The following is a 25,368-nucleotide window of genomic DNA, read 5'->3' on the forward strand; positions in this document are numbered from 1 at the left end:
TAATATCTATTTTCCATGAAATATATTAAATAGTCCTGGTTATATGTTCTACAGTGTGACTTTCTACCAGAAATGTGCCATCCTCGGGTTGCTATATATAAAGTTAGAAAAAAAAATGAAGTGTTCATGACGACAGTCACAGTTATCAATGATCTCCCAAACAACACAAACACATTTACAACCCATTTGACAGTTCTCCTTTAAAGAAGTAATCACCCCACTAGAAATCGTAACTATGTAAAAAAAAAACTTAATTAGCAGGTTCTCGACCAGACGGAAGAGTTCTTAAAATAATTACTGTTTAAAATGAAGTATTTATGTTGGCTGCACATAAAAGACATGTTCATGACTGAAGTCTTAAAGGGAGATTATAGTAAATGGGCTTCTACAGTAAAGACTGCCAGTACACTGAAGGATTACTGTTAGACATTATTGTACTAAAGGGGAGATTAAATATGCTATAGTTCCAGCTTTTAATGCACATTTAAAGTATCTGCTGTTGCACAATATTTTTTTCCTTTTCAGCTTTGATTTAAAAAGGTGACTATTCTGACAAGAATATTAAAACAATCCAAGTTTTTCCTAAAGGTTTTCTTAGTTTCCTTAGAATGACTGCACTCAATTGGCTTCAGAGATTAGTCATTCATGGAAGGCTGAGAGGATTAATAGTGTAAACCTGGTTAAACATTGCCATCTTGCATAGTAATAAGACAAATAATAAAATGTACATGTCCTGAAGAAAACCTCAATGCAAACAACTGAATTTAATTGTATGTCTATATAATGTATTGAGAATGGGCATGGTTTTATAGAAGTGCATAAAACTTTAGGGACACAAACTCATACTTGTATTTGTAGATAAATCAGTCTCCAGGATTCAAGGTGGCTTTGAATTTTGGTGTGGATGGAAGAACCTTGCGAGCTTTCTGTAAAAATGCTGAATGCTAACGACAGAAAGGCAGTCATGTGAGTCTCATGCTCGCTGCAGTGAAATTCGTAGGTCATGTGTACAGTGGCCATTGGCTGTTCATCAGTTTGCTCTGTCGATATTAGAGAGAAAGAATAGAAGACTATTTCTGCACATGGGCAGCAAATGTAACAAGGCCTTTATTACCATATGAATAAAAAACAAAAGGCATATTTCTAGTCAGTCCTTATGTATAGTGTGATCCTCCTCAGAAGTCACCCAGCTGCACACTTGTGTTTCAGATGCAGTTTTAAGTGAAGTGCTTATCATGGGGCGGAGCGGTGGCTCTGTGGCTAAGGATCTGTGTCTGTGGCTGAAAGGGTTCAAATCCCGCGGCTGGCAGAGGAATCCTATTCTGTTGGGCCCCTGAGCAAGGCCCTTGACCCCAGGTGCTCCAGGGGTGCCATATAAATGGCTGACCCTGCGTTCTGACCCCAAGCTTCTTGGGTGACTCATGGAGAGCAAGCTGGGGTATGCAATAAGATGAATTCCTAATGCAAGAAATGGTATAATGGCTAATAAAGTGATCTTATCTTATGTACCCATTTAACTTAGTTTTGACAATAGTTTCTCCAACTGAATCAAACAGAGCTAGTCAGATATCTATTAACAAAATTTTTATTCCATGGTTTGTTCCCCTGTGACTATGTTTGATATATTCTGATCCTACTGATGGCTGAGGAACAAAGCTTTGCAGATCAATTTGTTGGATCTCTCCCTCAAATATGCATAAACCCAATTAACCCCTGTCAAAGTTCTAGCTAATTGTCTTCACTAGTTCTGCCGCAATATTACTGGAAACAAGCCCAACGTTTGTGCTTTCTGCTCTAAAGTTCCTTCACTGCAGTTTGTAAAGGTAATTATTTCACTCGGTTAATACAGTAGACTGTAGTAAATCATAGTGAAGTGGGTTTGTAAACCAAGATTCAAACAATGGAAAACTAACAAAATGCATAGTATAAACAAAATGCATCCATCATTCCATTCTTCATTCTTCACCATTCTTTACCATCATGGTAAATTTTCCCATGGTAAACTCGTTAAATGGAAATAAAAGAGATAACTCTAGACAAATGGTTCTCTTTATTCTTATTAATTTAGAATTGTCATTTATTTTTGATACTCCCAGCCGATTTGGAATAGCCCTCCCACCTATGAGTCGATGTTCTTCAGACACATGTCACAGGCAACACAGCCCTGTATCAGAGATTGAACACTAATTTGAGGAGAGGCGTGTCGGAGAGCTGGATACCTGCAATCACCCAGGAGGCCACAGGGGACACTTTGTCACAGAGCTAAGAGAGCCCTAGCTGACTTATTCCATAGTACTTATTCTCTTGCAGAAAATGCCCAGCTATGGTGAGACAGGAAGAAAACTGGGAAACTGTTTCAGAAAACATGTCACAGCTGTGAGGATCAAAGATCTCTCCAAACCCATAGTTTCTCATTTCACCACTAACGGCCATGATCATACTGATATCTCCGTCTGCGTCCTCACTGAGGGGCTTCAGAACTCCTATTGCAGACAGACATCTGAAACCAAAATTATCCTGAAACAAGGATCACCCCTTTCCCCCTTTTCTTAATGACAGACTCGCCTCCTTCTAATCCTCTTTATTCATGTGCAGATTTTGAATTCATACCTTTGTTCCAGTTCTCCTATCCTGTCTTTTGTTCATCCGTGCTTCATTAAGTGCCAGGTTCCATCTCTCCCTCAAACCTGAAAAAAGGCTTCACAGCCGAAACATTTTATCTCTTTTCTTTTCAGTATGGAATAAACCTTTAGCTGTTCTTTATTCTCTATAGTACTGACTAGGCACTGTCTCCGACTGTGAAAAACGTTAAATATAGGAAATAGGGGATTCATATTTACTGTGCATCCTGAGTGAATCAACGATAAAAGGTTGATCTTGGGTCATATCACTACCATCAGCTTATGACATGACCCAGGCTCAAGTCATGAGTCCTACAGTTGAGCATTTGTACCAGCTGATTCATTTGGGATGCTCAGTAAATACGGGGATCTCCTGTTCTCTTTATTTAAAGGTTTGCACAGTACAGACAGAAAGCAGCACACAATATTTTCTTAGTAAAATATGGAGAAGGAGTTTATATTTTTTAAAAAGATAAGTTTGCAATTTTCTATTCCTCTTGTAATGGGTGTTCCTAGATATGCATTATGTTGACTAATTGCCTAGTTGAATAACTGTCTGTTATTGTTTTATTTTAATCTTTTTATCTGTGGGTGGACTCAAATAAATGATCCTACCTAGTTAAGCCAGCCAGCACAACACAATCTCACTGTAGACCTCATGGAAAAGGAGCTTTGATCTCTCAGGGAGAGCCTGGAGGGCAAAGACAGTTCATGAGGATTTTTTTTTTGTGAGGAAACGAGATGAAACAGTCCAAGCAAAAACCTCACCTTTGAATTATTTAAGTATAGTACTGAGAATTCTCTCCCTACTTTTCTCTCTTCTTCTGTCTCGTCTTTATTCACAGGCTGCAAACATCCCACTTGTTTGTGAACTTGGTATTGATAAACTGTCCTTTGATGACTTCTCCTTGGACGTGGACGCCATGATAACTGCTGCCCTGCGCATGTTCATGGAATTGGGAATGGTGCAGAAATTCAAAATAGATTACGAGGTAAAACATCAAACAGTCTGATAAGGGCAGGCTGTCAGTATTCAAAGATGAAGCTCAACTCACTTTTGCTTTTTTCACTTTCAGACGCTGTGTAGGTGGCTGTTGACAGTGAGGAAGAATTATCGCATGGTGTTGTACCACAATTGGCGACATGCGTTCAATGTCTGCCAGTGCATGTTCGCAATGTTAACAGTAAGTACAGCAAAATGTATCCTAACAGGCACATTGTGAAGGGAACTGGTAAATATTTCCTGCATTTCAAAATGTTTCAGAGCAGGGCAGAACGGCAGCGCAGTAGCACAGTGGTTAGCATTGCTGCTTCACGCCATTGGTCTTGGGTTCAAATGTGGACCTGGTGTGCCACCTCTGTGTTCACATGGGTTTTATCTGGGTGCTCCGGTTTCCTTCCATAGTCCTAAGACATACTGGTAGGTCAGTCAGCTTCCGGGAAAATTGGCCCTGGTTTGAGTGTGTGCGTATTTGTGTGCCCCTGTGATGGATTGAAGTCCCACCCAGAGTATCATACCTGGAGCCTGTTGCATTCTGGGATAATATTTTGATCCTCCATGACCCTTTATTGCTTACAGCAGTTAAAAAATGGACGGACGTTTCAGAGAAATGTGAATATACTATTTCTCATTTCAAAATCATTTTGTTTCATTGTATCAATCGTGCCTCTGTTCATGCCTCAAACTTGTTGTTTGTTCTACCTACATAAAATAGTAGAGTAATTCACATCTAGTATTTTCAATCTGCTAATTCAGCTCTTCCTACATATTTATGCAAAATACAGTAGTGTATGGTATTTTTTTTCGTAAGGGCATCATCTGTTAAATATTATCAGTGAAAAGTTCCTCAAACCTTTCAGCGTAAATATGATTCAATTGGTCCCATGAAATCTAACAATTAGTCACATTTGTTTGGGCACTCTTGAGGATAATCCTGTAGAGATATAGCATCTTCTGTCTTTGAAGAGGCTCTTGGGGCTGCTTCTAATGCATGCTTAAGTGTTCCACATTTAATCACACAAAGCATCTATATAAGGATTAGTATCTAAACAGATTTATTGGTAACAAGGTAAGAACACTGCAGAGAGTAAGCTATTAGAACCAATGTATTTTTACCAAGATGATATTTTAAAATAAAGGCACTGTCACAATCTATTTCTCTGCCACGATTCATGCTTATATACTGGAGCTTCCCAATTGTATGGCTTATCCAAATGATTAATTGTTCTTTTGGCACACTACAGTAAAGGGATTACTTACCTGTTTACAGGCTGCCATTGTTGATATAAAATCATGGTTGCAGGTTGGCCTGTAGGTGGAACTCTAAGTCAGAAGTTTTGGAACAGCGTTAGTCTCCAGTTTCTGTAATGGGTAGATATCAAGTGTGAAAGAAGCAGCAGATAGACATAAAAAATAATTTGAGGGATTTTCACAAAATCTGTTCACTTAAATATACTTAGTATTCCTATAATGACTACATTCCACAGTGAACTGACACCTTTATCCAAGACGAGTTTAAATAATCACAGTTTGTACTGAATGATTACATGTCACAGACAAGTGTAACTAGGGTACATAGGGCAATACCATCATGAAATTCAGTGAAGCTACTGTAAGGATACATCATAACCTAAAAAATGAATAAATGTAATGTACAGAATAAGCATTACAGTTGAATTAACAAGCTTTTTCATGGGTTGGGTAAAAATAAATTAGTCACTTGTTCTCTAACATCCAATTATGTTGTGCAATACTGCAATTTTGGAGGAAAAAGAAGATTGGAACATTGTTGCCAATATCAATTACCCCTATTAATGCTGCTTCAAGATGCTAATTCTGCTCTGCAGATGGCTTATTGGACATTATTTTGAAATACTGTAGATGATAATGTGGTAAACAATGCAAAGTCCACATGACAGAATATTATGTAATGTGGCCTAATTAGACTGATTATCAGACTTTTACCTGCCAAACCAATATAACCAATATGTACAGGCAGTGATTTCATTTTAAACTTGAAAATGTGAGTTCATTACAAAGGAATTGTGAAATCAGTGACAGTATACAGTAAGTGAGTCAAGTAATTCCCTAATGTTTCACAGTGAATATTCTTTATGTGATAGTCACCCACTCAATCAAGCAGAAATTTTACGAGTGACCAAGAACCCACAATGTAGCATTTATCCATTTTCTAACAGCTTCTTCTAATTCACGGTCGCGGGGGAGCCAGAACGTATCCCAGCAAGCAACAGGCACAAGGCAGAGTACAACCCGGACAGAACTCCATCGCAGAGCAGACAGGCGCAAACGCACAAATGTACACACTCACACCAGGGCCAATTTTCTCAGAAGCCAATTAAACTACCAGTATGTTTTTGGACTGTGGGAGGAGACTGGTGCACCAAGAGGATACCCGAAAATGGGTTTGAGTTTCGTCCTGAAAACGGGCAAAACAGATTGTACAAACTCCATGCAGATAACATCCTAAGGCCTGGAATTGAACCCAAGGCCCCAGTAATGCAAGGAAACAATGCTATCCTTTGCACCACAATGTAACTTAGCGTTCCTTCAAGAACAGTCACATACAGTATGTACTTTAATTATCACTAAATGGTCTCAATTGGCATACAGCTGCTTGGAAACCTTTGCTTTTTCTTAAGGAAGCCTAAGTATTTTAAGCGCTTAGAACAGCCTTGAATCTGTTCTTACTTTCACCCTGATATGCTGGTTTGGTAACCTGAATCTGAGAAGCAAGAACAAACTGGGCAGACTTGTGAAAATATGTCAGAAGGTCATTGGTGCTGATCTCTCCTCTATCTATCATTCACATGCTTTGCGTAAAGCAAAATCCATCTGCGATTATCCTTCACACCCCTTGTTTAATCATTTCCAGTTACTCCCATCAGAGCGCAGATACCGACTCCCCAACACCAAAACCAAGAGATTTCAGTTCTCATTCCTACCTGTAGCCATATCCTTAACACTTGACCTTCAAAGTAAATATGTATATATATATTGTTGTTCCTTTTTTTTTTCTTCTGTCTGTACACTAACACTGCTGCTGTAAAACAACTTGCCCCCCCACGGGGGAAATAAAGGCACTCTCTCTCTAATAAGAGGCAGGCAACAAAACAAAGAGTGAACTGAAACAGTGACAGTTTGAGTTGTGGGGCAATTATCAGCTGGAGTTTGTTTGAAAGCAGGATGGAGAGTGGTGTAACACCATTACAATGTTGTTATTGGTATTATTGGTACTAACAACAGATACTGTACAATAAAGCATGAGAGTGGATCAATATAAATATATGGCTTTCTCTCAGGTGTCAGAGCTTTCAGAAAACTCAGGATAACCTGAATGCAGTATATACCTGCAATGCAAGAACAGCGTCCTGGCAAGATATCACCTTTCAATGCCTCAGTGCCCCCAGGCATACAACCAGCATAGCAAAAATCTACTTGGGACGTAATGAGGCTGATGGAAAACTCACACAAAAAGGTGTATCTGATGATCCTCAAGGCCATGTAGGGTTACGTGCATGTTGAGAAAGTTAGATGCTAACCAGAGCAATAACGGAAAATGTCACAAGGCATTTACATCAGCATTTTCTCATCATATTTTTAATCTGTTTTGAGCTGTACCTGCATTTTGATATACTTGGTAAACTATATAGTACATTTTGTTCAGTAAAACACTCCTTCTGATTTTTGTTCTTAATTTCTCTATTAAACTAGCAAGACCATATTGTCCTGGGCTTGAACTTTATTTTATGGAGTCTTTATAATTATGATTTGACCATTCTTTTTCTTTTGACTCTGAATCCATTGTTTTTGACAAGCATACTTCTAGTGACAATACAATTACATATGGAGATCAAACTTCAGATTGCTCCTGTTCAAAGCAGTTTGCATATTAAAAATGTGATTTGGCACCATTGCTGGCACGATAGTATACACTTTTTAACAGTTGAGCCCCTGTGTTAACTAGGGTTGCTGCCTGACCATTCCTTTTGATTTCCATTTTATCCTGAACATTTAAACTGATCACGGTCAAACAATGAATTCACAGGTGGAGACCTACAGTACTAATTTATTCAAGAAAATGATGTAAAAACCTAACTACAATATTGCTTAACTACAATATGTCATTACTAATCTTTTAAAGGTGTGACATTGATTTCACAATAGTGAAAGAACAAGAAGTAGTAAACTGTATATTATTTCTTAATAACATCTGTTCAGTGTCTATTCAATTTAGTGATGTTACTGCCAAGTTGGTTTACTATAATATTTCATGACATTGGAACTTTCATGTAAATCTACAAAACTGCTTACAGTTTTCTGTTGTTTTCACCCCAATATCAAACTGGACCTTGTGAAAGACTAGAAAGTCAAGCAATTTCAGTCTTGGCTGTTATCCAGCATCAGATAAGCCATTAAATATTTGATCAAAACTGGAGTCTCACATTAACAGATATGACGACTGGAAGCACATAATTTAAAGATCATTCAAGATGTTCCTCTTGGGAACTGCTGCAACGTGTAGAAGTGAAACTTTCCAGATATCATCGCCATCACCATGTTTTAGATTTGTACCTTAAGATTTAATGCCATAAATTGTCATATTACACCTGATTATCAGGTACAGACCGTACTGCAGGCTGCTACTGTTCAAAACTTGATTGGCCACTTATCTCCACATGTGATACTGCAGGTATCATTCTGGTGCAATAACTGTGTAAATCAAGATGGCCAATTTTGTCCTCAAATTCCTATATTGAAACTGTTCGAATCAGTTTAAATATTAAATTTCATTTGACAGTGTAATTTTTTAAAGAAAACAACTTTGAACCTGCATAGGTTAATACAATAGAGTGCAATATTACTTTGAGTGAGTTGGAAAACTGTGTTAAGAGTAAATCCCAATAATGAAGCTATTCATGCATAATAAGCTTCGCAATTCCAAAATGAGTGTAACTAAACTATTGCTGAAAATCTGTTTAGCCATTTGCCTCCAAAAACAGTAATCATAATTATGGGGCAATGCAATTTTATTATGCATAAACTGTAACTCTATATTTTTTACTTGATTCCAGTACTCGTACTGAAAACGTAGTGACATATTGATTAATAAGAGCTTGACCATTGCCATGACGCTTTGCTGCCCTCTTGTGGTTTTATTCATTTTAACTACAGTAGCCTTTCAAACCATAGAACAGAAGATGTTTCTCCCTAATAAACATACTGTACATCTGTTTACAGACTTGTTGCAAAACCATGTCTCATAATTGCAGTAAGATTAAGATTTCTATTTTTTTAGATTGTAGCTTTTATAAGTGTACTTGTAGGCAAGGTAATATTTTTATTTTTGTAAAGGCTCAGTAAGTGTACTTGGCATTAAGCCTCCATATGTTCCTTACCACAATTCTTCCAGATATCAGCGATTACATTTTTGAAGCCAAATGATGCATTTTTCTATATTTTCTACAGCTAATATCCATTCTATAAAAACCTGCCACACTGTTTTGCTATAGTATTTTGTAAAAGTTGCATTTTTGTAAGTGATATTTTTCATGTTGCTAAAGATACAAATAATGATAATGCCTGCTTCCTTTGCTGTTAATGTCAATCGCAAAACAATGTTACTGAAACATTGCTTTACTAGAAAATGTTTTATCAATGGAACATCCTGTACTTGAAAAGCAGTCAAAACCGCTTTAGTTTTGTTTTACTTTTAAGATGCATCTGCGTTTAATTTAAAATCCTTTACAACTCTGTAATGCTCGCTGTAACAAAGTCTACAACCTTGCACTAAATTATTGTATTCATTTCCAGACTGCAGGATTTCAGGAAACCTTGACAGAAGTGGAAATTCTAGCGCTCATAGTGGGCTGTTTATGTCATGATCTTGATCATCGCGGAACAAACAATGCCTTCCAAGCAAAGTAAGTTAATTATTTGTTTGTTGTACAGAAATAAAGTTAGGTTAATAACCACATTCTGCTGCAGTGCACTTGATTGTATAACATTTTTTTTTCTTTTTCATATTGGTACAGTACTGAGCTAGTAGAACACAAATTAATTTACAGCATGACTTAAGTTGTGTTGCCTTAAGTGTCCTTTGTGCATCTTAAATAAAATACTTAAGTGAAGTGTTCTCATAAATGTATAGGACAATGCTAGAATATCAGAGTTACGGCAACACAAATCACTTTAAAATGAAAGATTCTCTTTGATCTCATAAAGAACTTTTGTCTTGGGTTTGGTCAAGGAATGCTACACCATATCACAAGAATTCGGAAGCTGTTTTTCAATATCCAAAATAACCTATTAAAATAAGTATTTTAGCTTCATCATGTATGTTTTTCTTCATTACATGGTCTAATATTGAAAGCACACTCTTAATGAAACTGAACAGTCTAAAAAGCTGTATTTACCATGGAAAGACCAAAAGTATTACACTGATAGCTATCAAGTACACAGTTAAGAATGAGGTACTTAACAGCTAGCTGCAATAGTTTTCTACCATACAGTTGCTTTACGAAGCTGCTACATAGGTTGCAAAGTTCATCTATTGTGTTTCTTTGTTACATTGATTGTGTTAAGTTGCTGGAATCAGTACATTAACTTTTTAAAGATTGATTACAGAATCTAGTTTTAAATCACTCCTTTGATCCAAGTAATTTACTTAGCACACCTATATGTCTGTGACAGTGACTAATGTTGAGAATCTCTGCTAATCCGTTTATTCAGAGTTGCTCGCAGGTATATAGAGAAACACAATGGCGTTACAAAGCTTTTACATGTGGAAGTGCTTAGTGGGGTACTAAATAACAGTAGACGCAAAACAAAACGAGGCTCGGATCAAAAAACTTCATACCAATCGCAGAAAAGGCATTCGTGGGGATACGTCTTTTTTTTTTCCTCTTACCTTTTATTGTACTTTTTTGTCTTGTTCTTTAATCACTACGTACAGCTTCCTTAGGTTTGGAAAGGTGGTCTATAAACAAACGTTATTACTATTTAGTAGATTTATTTGATCAGGTTTTACGAGAAGGGTCAGGCACCCAACTATAACAAATCAATGTGGTTCTTCTTCCTTCATCAGGACGGGCTCAGCGTTGGCTCAGCTGTACGGCACCTCTGCCACTCTGGAGCACCACCATTTCAATCACGCCGTCATGATTCTCCAGAGTGAGGTACAGTAGGCTAGCAGTCTTCCTTGTGGCTCGCTACTGCGCGATTTCCACTCCCTGCAGCCCTGGCCAGAGTGAGCAAAGGTTGAGCTTGCTGATATATCCGAGATTTCCCCACAGGGACAAAAGTAAAATGAGGTGAAGAAATGGGGAAAATATAAGAAATAATGTATAAATTGATTCATACTGCTTCTGCATTCATTATTGTGGTCTCTGATCTTACTTCAGACCCTTCTTCAAGTGCTGTAAATGACAGAGGACATTCCGTGATGTTTAAGTATATCCGGAATATGGCCGATTCACATGCTAGAATTGACCCAGCCTGGTCAAAGAGAATGTAGCTCTGTAAGTAGTTCCGTGTTGTGGGTGCTGCTCCACGTTGGTAGTTTTAGCTTACTTAGGTGAAAAATGGATATGAAGATCGCCCAACAATAATTGTGTAGTCTGTCGCAGAGGTGTTGTGGGGGTTAATGCATCTACCACCCTGTCAGAGTTTGATTCTAGATTTGTCTCTGTGGAGTATGCATCCCCATGTTCTCATCGGTTTTCTGTGGGTGCTCCATTGTCTTCCCACCTACTAAATATATGCTGCTTAGGTTAATCAACATCTTTAAATCACCCAGGGTGATGTTTCAGAGATAGCTCCAAGTTGGCATGACCCTTACCAAGAATAGGTGACTTACTCATAGAAAATGGATGAATATATACTGTAATATGTGACACCAGAGCAGGTACAAGGTGGAGATGAGGTGGAGGAGGGATTCTTGAGACGAATGCAAAGGGAGGTGATTGAGTTCAGTTGATAGAGCTTGTTTGGTGGTGATTGTGAGTAGGTGCAGCTGTGTGAGTGTGACTTGGCATTATTATCCCTCCCAAACTTTAGTTAAGAACTTCCGTTATTTGAATATGTACAACATTAAAGCCGAGTGATTACATATCAACTGATTTTTGCGGTGTCTGTGAAATGTATTGGAAAGCTGTTAGTTAGGACAAGTAATGTACGCAGCATATAAACAGTGCCTTTCATGTTGAGAGCAAGATAGAGAACGAAGGCACAGTCCATTCTGGTTATAGATTTCATTGATTTATCAGAATGATCAAAGCTCTTTTGTGACACAGTATACCAATATTGAGCTGTGCAAATATAACCTGGAAATCATCTATCAAACTGGGAGGCAGAAACTCGAATTTATCAATCTCAACTTGATCACTGTTTGTTCTCAACACTGATTGTTAGATCAACAACAATACACACAAATGTTTTCCATATTAGCTCTCACCTTGATAAAAACATCAACGCTTTTTTGACTAAATGATTGTTGAGGAAATTAACAGTAGTCAATAAGCTGTTGGCAGGAATAAATCAAAGGCAAAGCTAAATAAATTGTACAACCAAGTACTCATTTTTTGCCATTGTTTAAGGCTCTTGTACTTTAAAACTAATTGGATCACAGACAAGTCTGTCTAGATTAGAACGATTGTGTTTAATTTTTTATTGTGTTTATTTTTGTTTCTCTTTTCACTTCAAAAATAACATTTGACTGTTATTTGTATCTTTTTCACTATGTATGCTCTGTCTTCGTTTTGTATAAATGGTCTTGTTAATGTAACAAATAAAAAATGTCACATACTGACCAGGGTTAACATGTACAGTATGTTGTATATCCATGCGTCTATATATCCTGCCCTCTTGTGGACATTAATATAAACATCAGTCTAAGAAAACTGAAGAAGCATGCTTGGTACACCAAGACTTTCTCCGCTTATACATACATGAAACATTTACTTTGATTAGCAGTAGGAGATTTTGTAGTTGTTTTCCCAAGTGGTGTTTAAGCTTACTGACATTTCACACGGTTTTACTGTCAAAGTGGACTCGGATCCACTAAAAGTGCAGTCAGAAATTTGTTCCAGAACATTACGTACCAGAAGCCCTCTGAAATGTACTTTACTGTAATTAGATAGGTCTACCCTGCTGAAGCTCCTTTAGGCCTTTCTTAGTCTGCTGGCAATGAGTTACATTATACAGTACATGTACCATTGTTTTCCTGTAACTAATTTGTGTACACTGAAAAAATGGACAGTAGGAAAGATTATGCAGTGTGTACCATTTCCAGTGACTTTACAGCTATAGAACTGCAGATTCATTTCTGTTGCTAATGAATGCTAAAAAAGATATATCCAAAAAAAATGTTTTTTTTAAAGATTTCATTTCAGACTGAAACAGGGATTTGAAGCTAAGGATCCATTAAGTTTATTTTCCTGTCTATAAGGATATTGTAAGTTGAGAACTGTCCAGTTGGCCAGAATACCATCATATTTTTTGATGACACAAAAAGTGAATTATGTTGACCATCATTACTAGTAATCAACGGCTAAGTCTTTAATTAATACATTTAATAATTATGCATCATTATGCTCAAACCTCCATTGCAAATAATTAAGATTATTGTGGCAGTAAAAATATCTAGTATTTCTCTCATATAACAATACCTTACTGTCTTTATAAACAATATTTAGTGATACTAATCCCAAAGAGCTGGGGCTGTAGATCCACATTTATAGACACACCTGCAAAGCTTATCTCTTCTGCTGAGTAATGATTTTGAACATTGATCAAATCATTCTGGTCTCTGGTGCTATTTAATGGACATGTGGCTTAATTATCTACTCAGTCTGTCACTTTGATATCATAATATTATGCATTATGAAACTATTTAACAAAGTAATCCTAGACAAACATTAGATGAGCTTTTTTTTATTCCATGGATTTAGGCTGTGACACCATTCATCATTTCTGACACAAAAGTCTGAAAGAGGTTAAAAATACATTAATCTGCACAGTACTTTAGTTTTTAAGTTTTTTCATCTTCGGTGCTTTGCAATGCATTGAGGGCAACATGACTTTATATGCTTTTCCAGAGACTTCTGATTTTAGTTCTGCTTGTGGTGATTTGTGGAAAAACGCTTATGGCAGAACAAATATAAGCATTTTGAAACTCATGCTGCGAGACCAAATTGTGAAATGTGCTGGAATCAATATGAAACAGGTCTGCCTTACCTTGCAGGCAGCCTTGTTTTATCATCAGAGTCCACAAGTTGGGCCAGGTTCATCTTCATCTCTTTTTTTTTCCAATAAAAAGAACATTTAAGAATATGTGGTGCAAAAACATAATACTTACCTGTATAAATGAGTGCAAATAAGTTTCGCTGGTTAAAAGGATCAGCCAGATAAATGAGTAAGTCAGTAGTCAGTTGTGCAGGCAATTGGCAGTAGAATCTAAAGGCCATACATATCTGTATGTAAGTCAATTTAAGACACACTTTCCCATTATTTTCTTGTGCAAATGTATAATTACTAATTAATTTGATTGAAAGGTATAGGAAGACCATGGGAACATTTAAAGAAAAGCTGCAGATGTGTTTTGTAACTGGGTCAGTTTCATACTTCCAAATATCTTGTTAGTATTTCAGCTGAAGCAGGTTTCCTCTCTTTTCTTTACAGGGCCACAATATCTTTTCAAACTTGTCCTCCAGAGAGTATAGTGACCTTATGCAGCTTCTGAAGCAGTCAATACTGGCGACAGACCTAACCCTCTACTTTGAGTATGTTCAGACTTCCTTTTCCTCAGCTATTTGCATAGCATAATCAATATAATATTGAATGTATTCATCAGCATACACATGAGTGACTTAAGAAGGATTTTGTGTCCAATTCTTACGGTGTACTATAAAGTGGAAAGTGAGGAAAAATATTGCAGTCAACTTACAAACATGCAGTCACTGATAAAATTGAAATGTATGTTTAATATTTTTGTTTGCCAAAGCAAAGAAGAGTCTACTGAAAAGAAGGCATCCAGAGATTTTGAAATGCAATATGTATCATGCAGCGGCACTCTTTGTCTATATTATTGTTGTAAAAAAGGAAGGTAATACAGAGTCTTTTTTAATATCAGTAATTTGAACTTTGGGCAGTACAAAGGAATCTATTACTGCTTTCGTCTTACCATCACATAATATCAACACTACTACCTATTCAGTTTCGAATCAGTCTTAATTCTGCAATTTCCCTCACGGGATCAATAAAGTATCTAATTTCTTCACTGTTCAGGTTTTCCAATTGTGTAGCTTATACTGCCATCTTGTGGAAGATGCATTGCTTAACATCTTTAAACTACAAAATGCCCTGACAACCTTGAACTGATTGGTTTTGCTTACAGTATGTGTGTTGTCTTTTACTCTGTCTTCCATTGTTCTTACTAAAGGTTACATATACTTTAATAAATCTGGATTTTGCGTATAATAAAGCTTAATTTTCATGGTAATGTATACTTTTCTCAAAGGAGGGAACTAGGGAAGTGTTTATTTATTAACCTTGTGTATGGCCCACTTGCATTCTGGTATAGTTTACTGTGGGTTTCGTGTCTTCAAATATATTTTACAGAGACGTTCATGAGAGATATTGTGCCCGTCGTCAGACTTGTTAAAAATAGTGAATAAAGCCTGAATTGCTGATGTATTCTGCCTGTTTTTTTTGCCGCAACAGTATACCCTTCAGTTGCTTTCAGACATAAATCATAGGGGATTAGAACTATATACCAATTAGTTAAATAAAGGCACTTAAAGTGACCCAGTTTTCATACTCCCTTAAACCTGCAAATTAAGCTTGAGGATTTTGCGTAGATTTACAACAAATAGTGTGCACAGAACGTTCCTCCCCTTAGAAAGCCAAGTTGAGCAAATGAGTGAAATCTGAGGTCATCCAAGCATCTTTTTATAATAATTCCAGGTTTTATAAGAAATTTAAATTGAAGCGTCATGCATTCCATGAGATTTGCCTTTAGGTCAATGTCATATTCAGTCATATCATTGGTTTGTACATAGTCCTAATGAGATGGAAGGAAAGTAGTGGGTTACGAGCTATCAAGCTGATTACCTTAACTGCCCCCATCTCTGTCCCACAATAACTTATTTCCACATTTTTATAGTGGCTTTTGGAGTGGAACTTGAATATGTTCATTAAATTGTTTGCTTTTGTATTTGCTTTCATACGTGGGCATTAGGTTTGTGAGAATTTCCTTGAATCTCATGTAAAACCTTATTATTTATGTAGACGCTGGTCATTTTAGGGGGATCATTTATGCGCTTATCCAATACATTTGCTGTAGCTGATTCACGCAAGCAAAAAGACCCATTTTTACTTGTTTTTGTTCCATGTATATTTACAGTATACAGCCATCTGTCTGTAGCAAAGCAAACAAAATAGCCATTACAGCCGTATAAAATTCACAGTGTATGGGAATCACTTTCAAAAGCGAGTTGTTCCTGTAAAGAAAATGTTAACAATTATTCATTCTCTTTTAGGAACCGGACCACTTTCTTTGAACTTGTTCATAAGGGGGAATACAACTGGAATGTAAAGGGCCACAGAGATATGTTCAGGTAATAACGGTTTTATTTGGGACATCTGACACAACATATCAATTCAGTACTTTAGCAATGTCTCCCTTCTTTCGTTATGGAGTGGTTTTGAAGTTCAATATAGTTTCTACCATTCTTCAATTGTCCCTTTACTCTTCATTTGTTACTGTTGGGCACTGATGGATTTTGTTGAATGTTAAAAGAATCGACAACAAGAGGAATCCTCTCTGTCTACAGTCTGGATGCACCAACCCCAGATTTCCTTCCCTCCTCCACTTAAAGGTCTTACAGTAAACCCAGCCCAACTACAGTACCACACTACTTATGCCACTGTTTCACAGTTTGATTACTTAAACGCATTCAAAAACAGAGAGCAAAAAATGTTCCCTGTCATAAAATGGAAAATGCCAAGGATCTTCTCTTGATTTTCTCTGTGTTAATTATTCAGGTGTATAAAAGGATGTTGTACTACTAAACCACTGTTGTTTTAATGATGAGAGGAGCCATGTTTTCAGAAAGCGATTGTTTATACAGTATGTTCATTTCCCACCTTTTAGTCTGCCTGGATTCAGGGAGCAGTGTTTTGTATATCTGCATTAATCGTGTATGTGGTTAACTATGACCATATTTGGTGCTTTGCAGGTCAATGCTGATGACAGCATGCGACCTCGGCGCTGTAACAAAGCCCTGGGAGATATCAAGAAAGGTAGTATGTCGCATACAGCACATGCGAAGACATTGCTATTCACATAGTCTCATGAGCATGCTGTGCAGAAATCACATATGTAAATCCCTGTGAGGTACTCTGTCCCCCCAGCTGGGGAGAATTTACTTGTTTGTTTTCTTATTTCTTCCTTTACGTTTCCTCCTTTTCTTTTTCTTTTTAACAATGGCTATAATGAGTAAATTGAATGAAAGATTCCTTCCTCATCATGCAGTTGCATCAATCTTTTTTATTTTGTGCAATAACCTACAGCATGAATACACAATGTACTGGTTCAAACCTTAAGAACATTACTATTAGTAGTAGTAGTAGTATTATAATTAAAATGTAAATATATATAATAAAAAACGAAGATTGCTGCTGGAAGAGGTGTTAGTAGGGCCAGTAGGGGGCACTCACCCTGCGGTCTGTGAGGGTGATAATACTCCAGTATAGTGATGGAGATGTCCTTCAGATGAGACACAAAACTGAGGTCCTGACTCTGTGGTCATTAAGAATCCCAGGGCGTTTCTCAAAAAGAATAGGGGTGTTACCCCAGTGTCCTAGCCAAATTTCCCATTGGCTTTTACAGGTCGTGACAAATGAACAGTTGCAAACAAGAGAAAACCATTTTGCCAGTCTAGCCTGTTTAATAGTTACAGATTGATTGGAGGATGTCATCCAGCCATTCTCATCCACAAAAAATATGGATTCCTGTTCTAGGTTTTCAGTGCATTTCCACTTGCGTCCTCTGGTTCATTTTCACTGATCATTATGAAGAACTCCTCTGGGTTTGAGGATTTTGAATACTTGTATCGGGTCCGCTCATAATCCACTCTGTTGAAAACTATACAGGTCCAGTTCCTTCAGCCTGGCAGTGTAGGACATACTGTTTAGCCCTGAAATGTATCTGCTTTCTCTTCTCTGGACTGATTCCAAAACTCTATTTTTTTACATGTAATGTGTTGACCAAAAGTGTTCACAACATTCAAAATAAAAATTCCTATATGTAATTTTAGCTTTACTTCCAAACATTTTTCCTTGCCTTGGTTTCCACATTGTCCAGAAAACATAAATGACTGTCAACATAAACACCTAAGTCTTTCTCAATAAGCAGCCTGTTCTAGCTCAGTGTTTCCCAATTTGTTTTTATAGGTCTATGGCTTGGCTTCCTGCTAAGCATGCAATTGTCTATGTAGTTTGCCCAGTCTTGAATTTTATCTTAATACTTTTTATTTTCACTGGCCGCTTCTACAGTGTTTGCTAATTCTCCTAATTTGGGATCATCTGCAAACTTGAATCTAGATTGATATAAATTAAGAAGAGCAGTTCTCTTTGTATAGATCCCTGTGAATCACAAATTACACCACCCTAAGTTAAATATTCACGTGTAGAGAAAGGAACTAGACTGCTGATTTACTTAACATTTCTCATGAAAGCAATTTAGGTTTAATAAAGATTAAAACTTTCTGCTTCAGCTATGATGTATTGTTTCTGATTTCTGTATTTGATTACATTATTGTGTATATTTAACAGAAAACTATTTGTTTTCCTGGTCAAGTAGAACTGAACAAAACCCCAATCTGTTTCCATTTCTGTTAGGTGGCTGAGCTTGTAACCAGTGAATTTTTTGAACAAGGAGACAGAGAGAGATCTGAACTGAAACTCACTCCTTCGGTGAGTTTGATTTCAATGCTGTCCTCTCACACTCGTCATCTGAAAATCTCTCTATCTTTTAACTCCTAGAATTTTTCATAAAAATCCAGGATACTTCCTCTGCACAACATGTGGAGTCAAGTGCCCCTTTCTTCCTCTCTCTCACTCTGAAACTTTTTCCATAGTGCACCTAGAATTAAGAACATATTCGACTATTCCATGTTGTTTTAAAACAGAAAATGGCATTCTTAAATAAAACAAATCCCTTGTAACAGAGACATCTGCCTCAGCACAGTCCTTCCAAGTCTTTTTTGTTGAGTTTGCAACTACGAATATCAAGTTAAGTCCTCAAGGCTTTTCAACGAACTACCCTTATTTTTGTTGTACCAGAAAATGTTTATGCTACCCCTCTTAAATTTACAGTGTAAATGGTATTTTGATTGTTATACAGTATATTTTTACAAATAAATTGGTAACTCACTGGGCAGCTCAGTTGGCATGCGTAGTGACACAGCTAAATATGACCAAGGTGTTGTGAGTAAGTAAATCTAGACTTCATATTTTTGGCTCCAGGGTTCATATATTCAGGCTGCTGGTGTATCATTTCTTATTGCTTTGTCTTAAACTTTATCCAGTGTATCTTTGTGTCGATGCTCTTTATGGAGTGCCTGCAGCATTTTAAGAATGAACAAAAACTCTGCATCATTTGGTGTGACCTAGAAGGATATGGTTTATTCTCCCCGTGTGAGACCCATTGAATTAATGACTATAAATACAGACTGCTCAAGTTGCCTTTAGGAGCTTTCCAAAAGAGCTAGCTGCTGCACAAGTTAAATTGAATGTGATTATTTTTGCTATCTTGGAAGCTTTTGTGCTTTTTGTGCCTATGGCTACAAGTTAAAGTGTTCAATGAAATGCACTTATATTGTTTTAGCTTCCTTTCCTCAGAAGAAAAACAATTATGTTATAAATTATTTTGATATAAACAATGCCATGGACTTTTTTTTACCCCCAATGTGAAACTGAATGTCTTTATTTTTACTGTTTCCGACATTTAAAAAAATTGAAAGGATCAACTATAGTAATGTGTTGTTTGTTTAAAATATAGATTTCTCTGGTAATTACTGTGTCATGCTTACTCATTTTTCCTCCTAGTGTTGCTTTTCTTTTTGTTTGGAAGTAGTGCATTAGCCTCAGATTTGGAACTGGTGCCAATCAAGTTATTATATACGTGGGTGTTACAAACACATCTAATCCCAGTGTAAACTATCTCTAAAGCACAGCCTTTTTAGCCTTCACCAGGTCCAGAGGACAACATATAAAAGAAACAGTAAATTCAGAACAGTTCCATTATTCAACATTGAGGCAAATTTTCATGAATGAAAAGAGTATCAGTACTGGAAAGTAATGTATATTGTATATAGCTTATTGCTTTCTGATAATTAAAAAAATAACAGCAAGTGATGTATTGTGAATAGCACCAGTGTCTTGTTTTATTTGCCTGATGTGTATTTCATGGGGATGAATATTTAAAATATCGATGTGTAGTAAAGCATGAAATTATGTTTTTGTTTCAGGCCATTTTTGATCGGAACAGGAAAGATGAGCTGCCTGGCCTCCAGCTGGAGTGGATTGATGTGATCTGCGCGCCATTATATGAGGTAATTCTTGAGGACTTCTACACCATGCTAATATTCAGGCTTTGCGCACACAATAAAAGAAAACAGCTTTTTTTTCTTACAGCTTTTTCAATGTTTCCTCCTCCTTTTTTCTTTTGTCACCTCTTTTGCGTAGTCTCTAGCATTAGTCCTTGAGAGGCCCAGTGTATAAGATTGTATAGGTCTGAGTCTAGCCTTTCTATAGGCAGTGATTTAAAAAAAAAGGATTTACCAAGTAAAAATTCAATGGCTATTGAAACAAGATACCTCAGATATTCCACTGGAAGCTGAATTTTGTTGTAACTAAAAGATGTGATAACTCGCTAAAGACACACTTGCACAGTTTAAATGCCATTCTTACATACATCTTCAGAAATGCTAGACTGCTCATGACAGAACTAGCTTTAGACTTTCTCAGGCTTTGGGTGACATTTAAGTACTCTTTCATGACTTGACGACAGCTCCATCAGTTACATCTGAATTCTTCACATGCTTTCTTCATAGGTCACTGCACACAGCTTGTTTCTGGGTACTGTTATGCATGTTGTTGGCTTACGCTATTTATCATTAATGTGTTTTTGATTTAGCAGGATTAGATTTAGTGAGACAACAACAGATACATCCTGTAATATGACATTTTAACTGGATTATCTCAGAATGCATTGATCACATTGAAAAGTAATATGTATGTTGTAGGTATTGTATGTAGAATTGACATTCTAAAATGTTGTCAAATGTTTGTAATTCCCTTATAATAATATATGTCTGACATAAATATCAAGCTGTATGTATGCTATTTTATGGCTGCTTTGTTTTTTAATAGGCAAAATTTAAACTCAGTCCTCACAGTTAATGACAACAATAGCTGTCAAAAAAGATGGGCATGCAATATTTGCAGACTGGCTAAACATATTTTTTTCCTGGATCTTTTCTGAAGAAATATTTCTAAAAGACCCGAGATTTGGAATTGTAGTTCAAAACAAATAGAGTAGCTCAATGCATAAAACTACTGTAGCACGCCAGGTACTCCTTTCAAACATCAATAATTGCAAGTAAATAATGCCACAGATAATTAAACTTTTGGTTCTTTAAATGAGGGTGTCCTGATTTATATGTGGTATGCATGCCTTCGTTTTATTTTAAAAAAAGAGCATTTATGAGTTTGGCCTTGCAGATGCCTAGCTGATGACGTTAGTCTTAACCTCCACCTCCCAACCCACAATCACATCCTCCCTCCCTGTGTCTCTCAGTGTAATGCAGAGCCCATGGCAGCACAATAGATGAACTCCAACAAAGAGCCCTGCTGTGAGAATGAAGCGTATTGACTTTGAATTGAGGTCAGGAACACATCAGCAGCTGTTGCTTAGAGAATAAGGTAGCAGTGGGAGTGCAGCTTGGCTTCTCGGACGTTCTCAAGATGGGCCTCTGCAAGGGTTTACTCTAGTTATGCAAATCTCTCCTTCGGCTGTCTTAACTGCACAAGGTGCTTTGCAAAGTGAGGGGAGGCTTGCCCCTGTGCAGGGATAACTAGTTCTCTCCCAATCAGAACAATTAAATAACAAAGAAATAGCTGTGAAGTCCAGTAGCTTCTCCTGAGCACATCCTAACTCTTACAGCTGAAGCTGTATTGAGTGTTAACTGTGTGGGTGGACTTCCTTTAAGTCGTGATCTATGCTGAGTGTATTGATTTAGATTTGTTATGAATGAAAGTGCCAGATTTTATTGTACTGATTACAAGGAAGATTAGGTATTCAACTTATTTATTTTTGCTATTTAAACACAGTGTGAAATTGGAAGGGAATTATATTATATATATTATTTTCATTTGTATTTATAACTCCTTCTAAAATCATAAATTCCTTCTTTTCCTTACATTTGTTAAGAATCCAGGACTTGTTTGTAACTGAGCAGTTATTCTACTCTACAGACAAGGCCTGGATTTTTGTACAGTGTGTGTTCAGTTTGTGTGATTGATACCTAGTCTATAAGAAAAAAAGCACAGATTATGGATCTTATTTGTTGCCGTGTTTGGTTTGATTTCTGTCTGTTGGAAAGTGTGAAAAATAGTGACTTTTTTAAAAGTCAACAGACTCAAGCTTAATATAAGAATGTTCCAGTAAATTGCAGTATGATGTGAATTTCATTGTTCATAACAGGGTCCTGTTAAGTCATAATATAACCAATTAAAAAAAGATAAAGCCTTGAGTGAAGCAGAACTTCACAGGGGGTTTTGGTTTTGTATGTGGGAGGAAGAAGATCCTACAGATCTATTTCTTCTGCTTGTCAGCATGGTGTAGAATATTAATCTGGTGTTATGCAACCTCCCTTCTTCAAAGCCCTCCAGATACCCATTAAGATTTTTCACTTTCCCAGACTATGAACTGTACTGGAGTGCTGATGCACAGTAAGGAAGATCAGAGAAAGACTGCATGCAGTTGCATACATGCTGTACATGTGTACTGTATAAATAAACACAATATTAGAGAATGGGAAGAAAGTCTGATATAAGTGACCTTATAAGAAGCAATAGTGTTGAGGCATGTATGTCTGATGCCTCAGTGAAGGCAAAAGCCAACCTGGCTATTGTGTAAATTCAGACAGCCTCAGTGATGTGTAGATGTGGCTGATGGTTTAAAAGTAACAACAACAGGGAATGAAATTAAGGCGGCGGGAAGTTGCCCTAAATAACAGATTTTTCCAGATTTCATATTTTAAAAAAAAGACCACTGAGTAGTTCCACATCTCTACTGACGTCTGTGGGCGTTTGCTGGAAACACTGGTATGTGGTAGCTGCAATCACTGCTGGAGGTAGACTGACCTGCTGTTGGGATATATTTAGTGAGATAGGAAGAGAAGGAGGAAAGAGAGGTAAAAGACATCCAAGAAGTGTTGCGATAGGAGAAAAGTTAGGGCTTTTGTGTCTATATTTATGCAGGATTTGTGGAAGAGTTACAGTTAGAGTAAAATCAGTAAACTTTGTCAACAGGAATGCCTCAGAAAGTTGTTTGCTGGGAGGCTATCAGAAAAATGATCTGGAATAGCTCACGTTCACAAAGAACAAATGTTCACTTGGCCATTTCCTAGAGTTGTGATGCTCTGACTCATTGTGGGTGCAATTTAAGTCAGTGGATGTTCACAACTACCCATCTACAAAGGAACTGCAGCTTCTCCTTTGAGCTGTCTATGCCTGTGGCTGTTAGCCCTAAGAGTGTGATGTTGTTATGGAATATACTGTAATACTCCAGCACACATTGCCCTAACAGATCAGAAGGATACACCTGAGAAAAGATTCTTGGGTCCATTTTGTACAAGGAGATAGAATGAGACACAATGAATCACTGGGACAGCATTTTATTAAAAGTATAACTGTTACACAAGTTTAGTTCACTGAAATTGACAGTCCATAAATTTTAACTCCACTTTTGATACTAATCGCCATCATTGGTTGCTGTTTAACAGAAAGGTTAACAGATAACAGATTTACCTGTGAATGAGAGTGTCCAGTATATAGTATACTCTTATATTTTTGGCCTGCAAAACTTCTATATACTGTAGTAAACTAGAATGCTTTAAGTTAATACATCAGATACTGTATTTTAAATGCTATCAGGTATTGTTACTTCAGAAAGGGGGGAATTTCTAAATGATTTTTAAGGCACTTTGTTAAAGCAACAGCAGACTCACAATCCACATTGATATTAATCATGTTTTTACATCACAGCACTTTGATGATTGTCGTGAATTTTCTCTGTACTGTAAATCAAATGTACTGTAGGTTTCATGAGTTAGGTACAGACCTATGCTAAGTATAACTTGAGGAACAGATATACATCCTGATAAAACCAGCTTCTAAAATATGTAAGGAAAGCTTATAGTTTGCTTGATTGAAATAGTACATTTTTAGGCATAAGATACTATTACTGACAGTTTATGATCAGGAATATTCATTAGAGTTCTTCAGTAATTGATTATTGATTGTATGCTCAGTGTTTTATCAAAATGTATCTGAAAAGAGAAACAAATCTATTAGTGTGCTGGAGTGCCTACTATTTCACTGCACATTTCTAACCAGTAGAGTCTTCTGCTTTTAAGCAAAGCGCAATCCTGTTGTTGCTTAAAAGCACATTTAAACTTTCTCCAAAAACCCACTCACGTTCACACCCCTGATTCTTGAGCTGTCAGACTCCCCCTTTTCCATTTTGAATTTTGATCCGATGTTAATGGGATCAGTAGGGGGCGCTCACCCTACAGTCTGTGCAGGTCCTAATGCCCTAGTATAGTGACAAGGACACTGTACTGTAAAAAGGCGCCATCCTTCCGATGTGACATTAAACCAGGATCCTGACTCTCTGCAATCATTACAAATCCCAGGGCAGTGTTCCCTTGGTGTCCTGCCCAGATTTCACATTGGCCTTTTCCAATCACGGCCTCCTAATACTCCCCATCTATGAACTGGCTTCAACACTCTGTTCTCCTCCTCACTGATGGACTTTAGCTGCTGTGGCATCATCCAGGTGGATGCCTCCCATTAGTGTGGTGGAGGCATTACCTACAGTATAAAGCACTTTGAGTGGAGTCTCTAGAAGAGCACTTGTGAAAGATCCCCTTTCCGATAGGGTGGCAAGGGGTTTCCCCCCCAAACATGAGCTGTAACCGTATAACTCCCCTGATAGCAGTGGCAAGAACCTCACTTCGTTCATTCCGGTTGGCCAGGTGCGCTCATTAACCACCTTCTTATTTACCAGCGCCCTAACCCGGAAAACAACCAAGGCTGCTACCAATATTACCCCCACTATAATCCTTCTATGATTCATTGTACAAGAAACTCTCACTGCCATAGCTTTCTTCAAATGATCTTCTTAGCCATGAAGGTCTGTGTAAAAGACAAAGTCTGATTGCCACAGGAGCTGCTTTTATAGGAAGCTAGAGATTCCAGGTGCAGCCAATTCAGTGATTTCCTTGTGAGAATTTGAAGAATGTGACTCGCTTAAATGAAATGACCCTGCAGGTAAATCCCCAAAACCTTGGGGATTTACCTGTGCTCCCAGCACCTGCTCTGCTACAGTGTTATATAAGTATAAGGAATTGTTAATTTTTACTATCTCTATAGGTGCTT

The 25,368-nt window shown here is 37.2% G+C and overlaps 1 protein-coding gene across 1 annotated transcript in view; it reads left to right on the top strand.

Moving 5' to 3' along the window:
- The window catches only part of pde11a (phosphodiesterase 11a), a 90,130-nt gene that overhangs the window by 61,154 nt on the left and 3,608 nt on the right, over positions 1–25,368 (top strand). Inside the window, exons 11-19 of the mRNA XM_088930710.1 lie at positions 3,467–3,613; positions 3,698–3,805; positions 9,454–9,563; positions 10,727–10,817; positions 14,320–14,420; positions 16,179–16,256; positions 16,878–16,941; positions 18,541–18,615; positions 20,172–20,255. Of these exons, the coding sequence (XP_088786836.1) occupies positions 3,467–3,613; positions 3,698–3,805; positions 9,454–9,563; positions 10,727–10,817; positions 14,320–14,420; positions 16,179–16,256; positions 16,878–16,941; positions 18,541–18,615; positions 20,172–20,255 (858 nt within the window). The remainder of the gene's footprint in view (positions 1–3,466; positions 3,614–3,697; positions 3,806–9,453; positions 9,564–10,726; positions 10,818–14,319; positions 14,421–16,178; positions 16,257–16,877; positions 16,942–18,540; positions 18,616–20,171; positions 20,256–25,368) is intronic.

The sequence above is a fragment of the Atractosteus spatula genome, chromosome 13 (assembly GCF_055471065.1).
Source record: "Atractosteus spatula isolate fAtrSpa1 chromosome 13, fAtrSpa1.hap1, whole genome shotgun sequence".
NCBI classification, from domain to species: Eukaryota; Metazoa; Chordata; class Actinopteri; order Semionotiformes; family Lepisosteidae; genus Atractosteus; species Atractosteus spatula.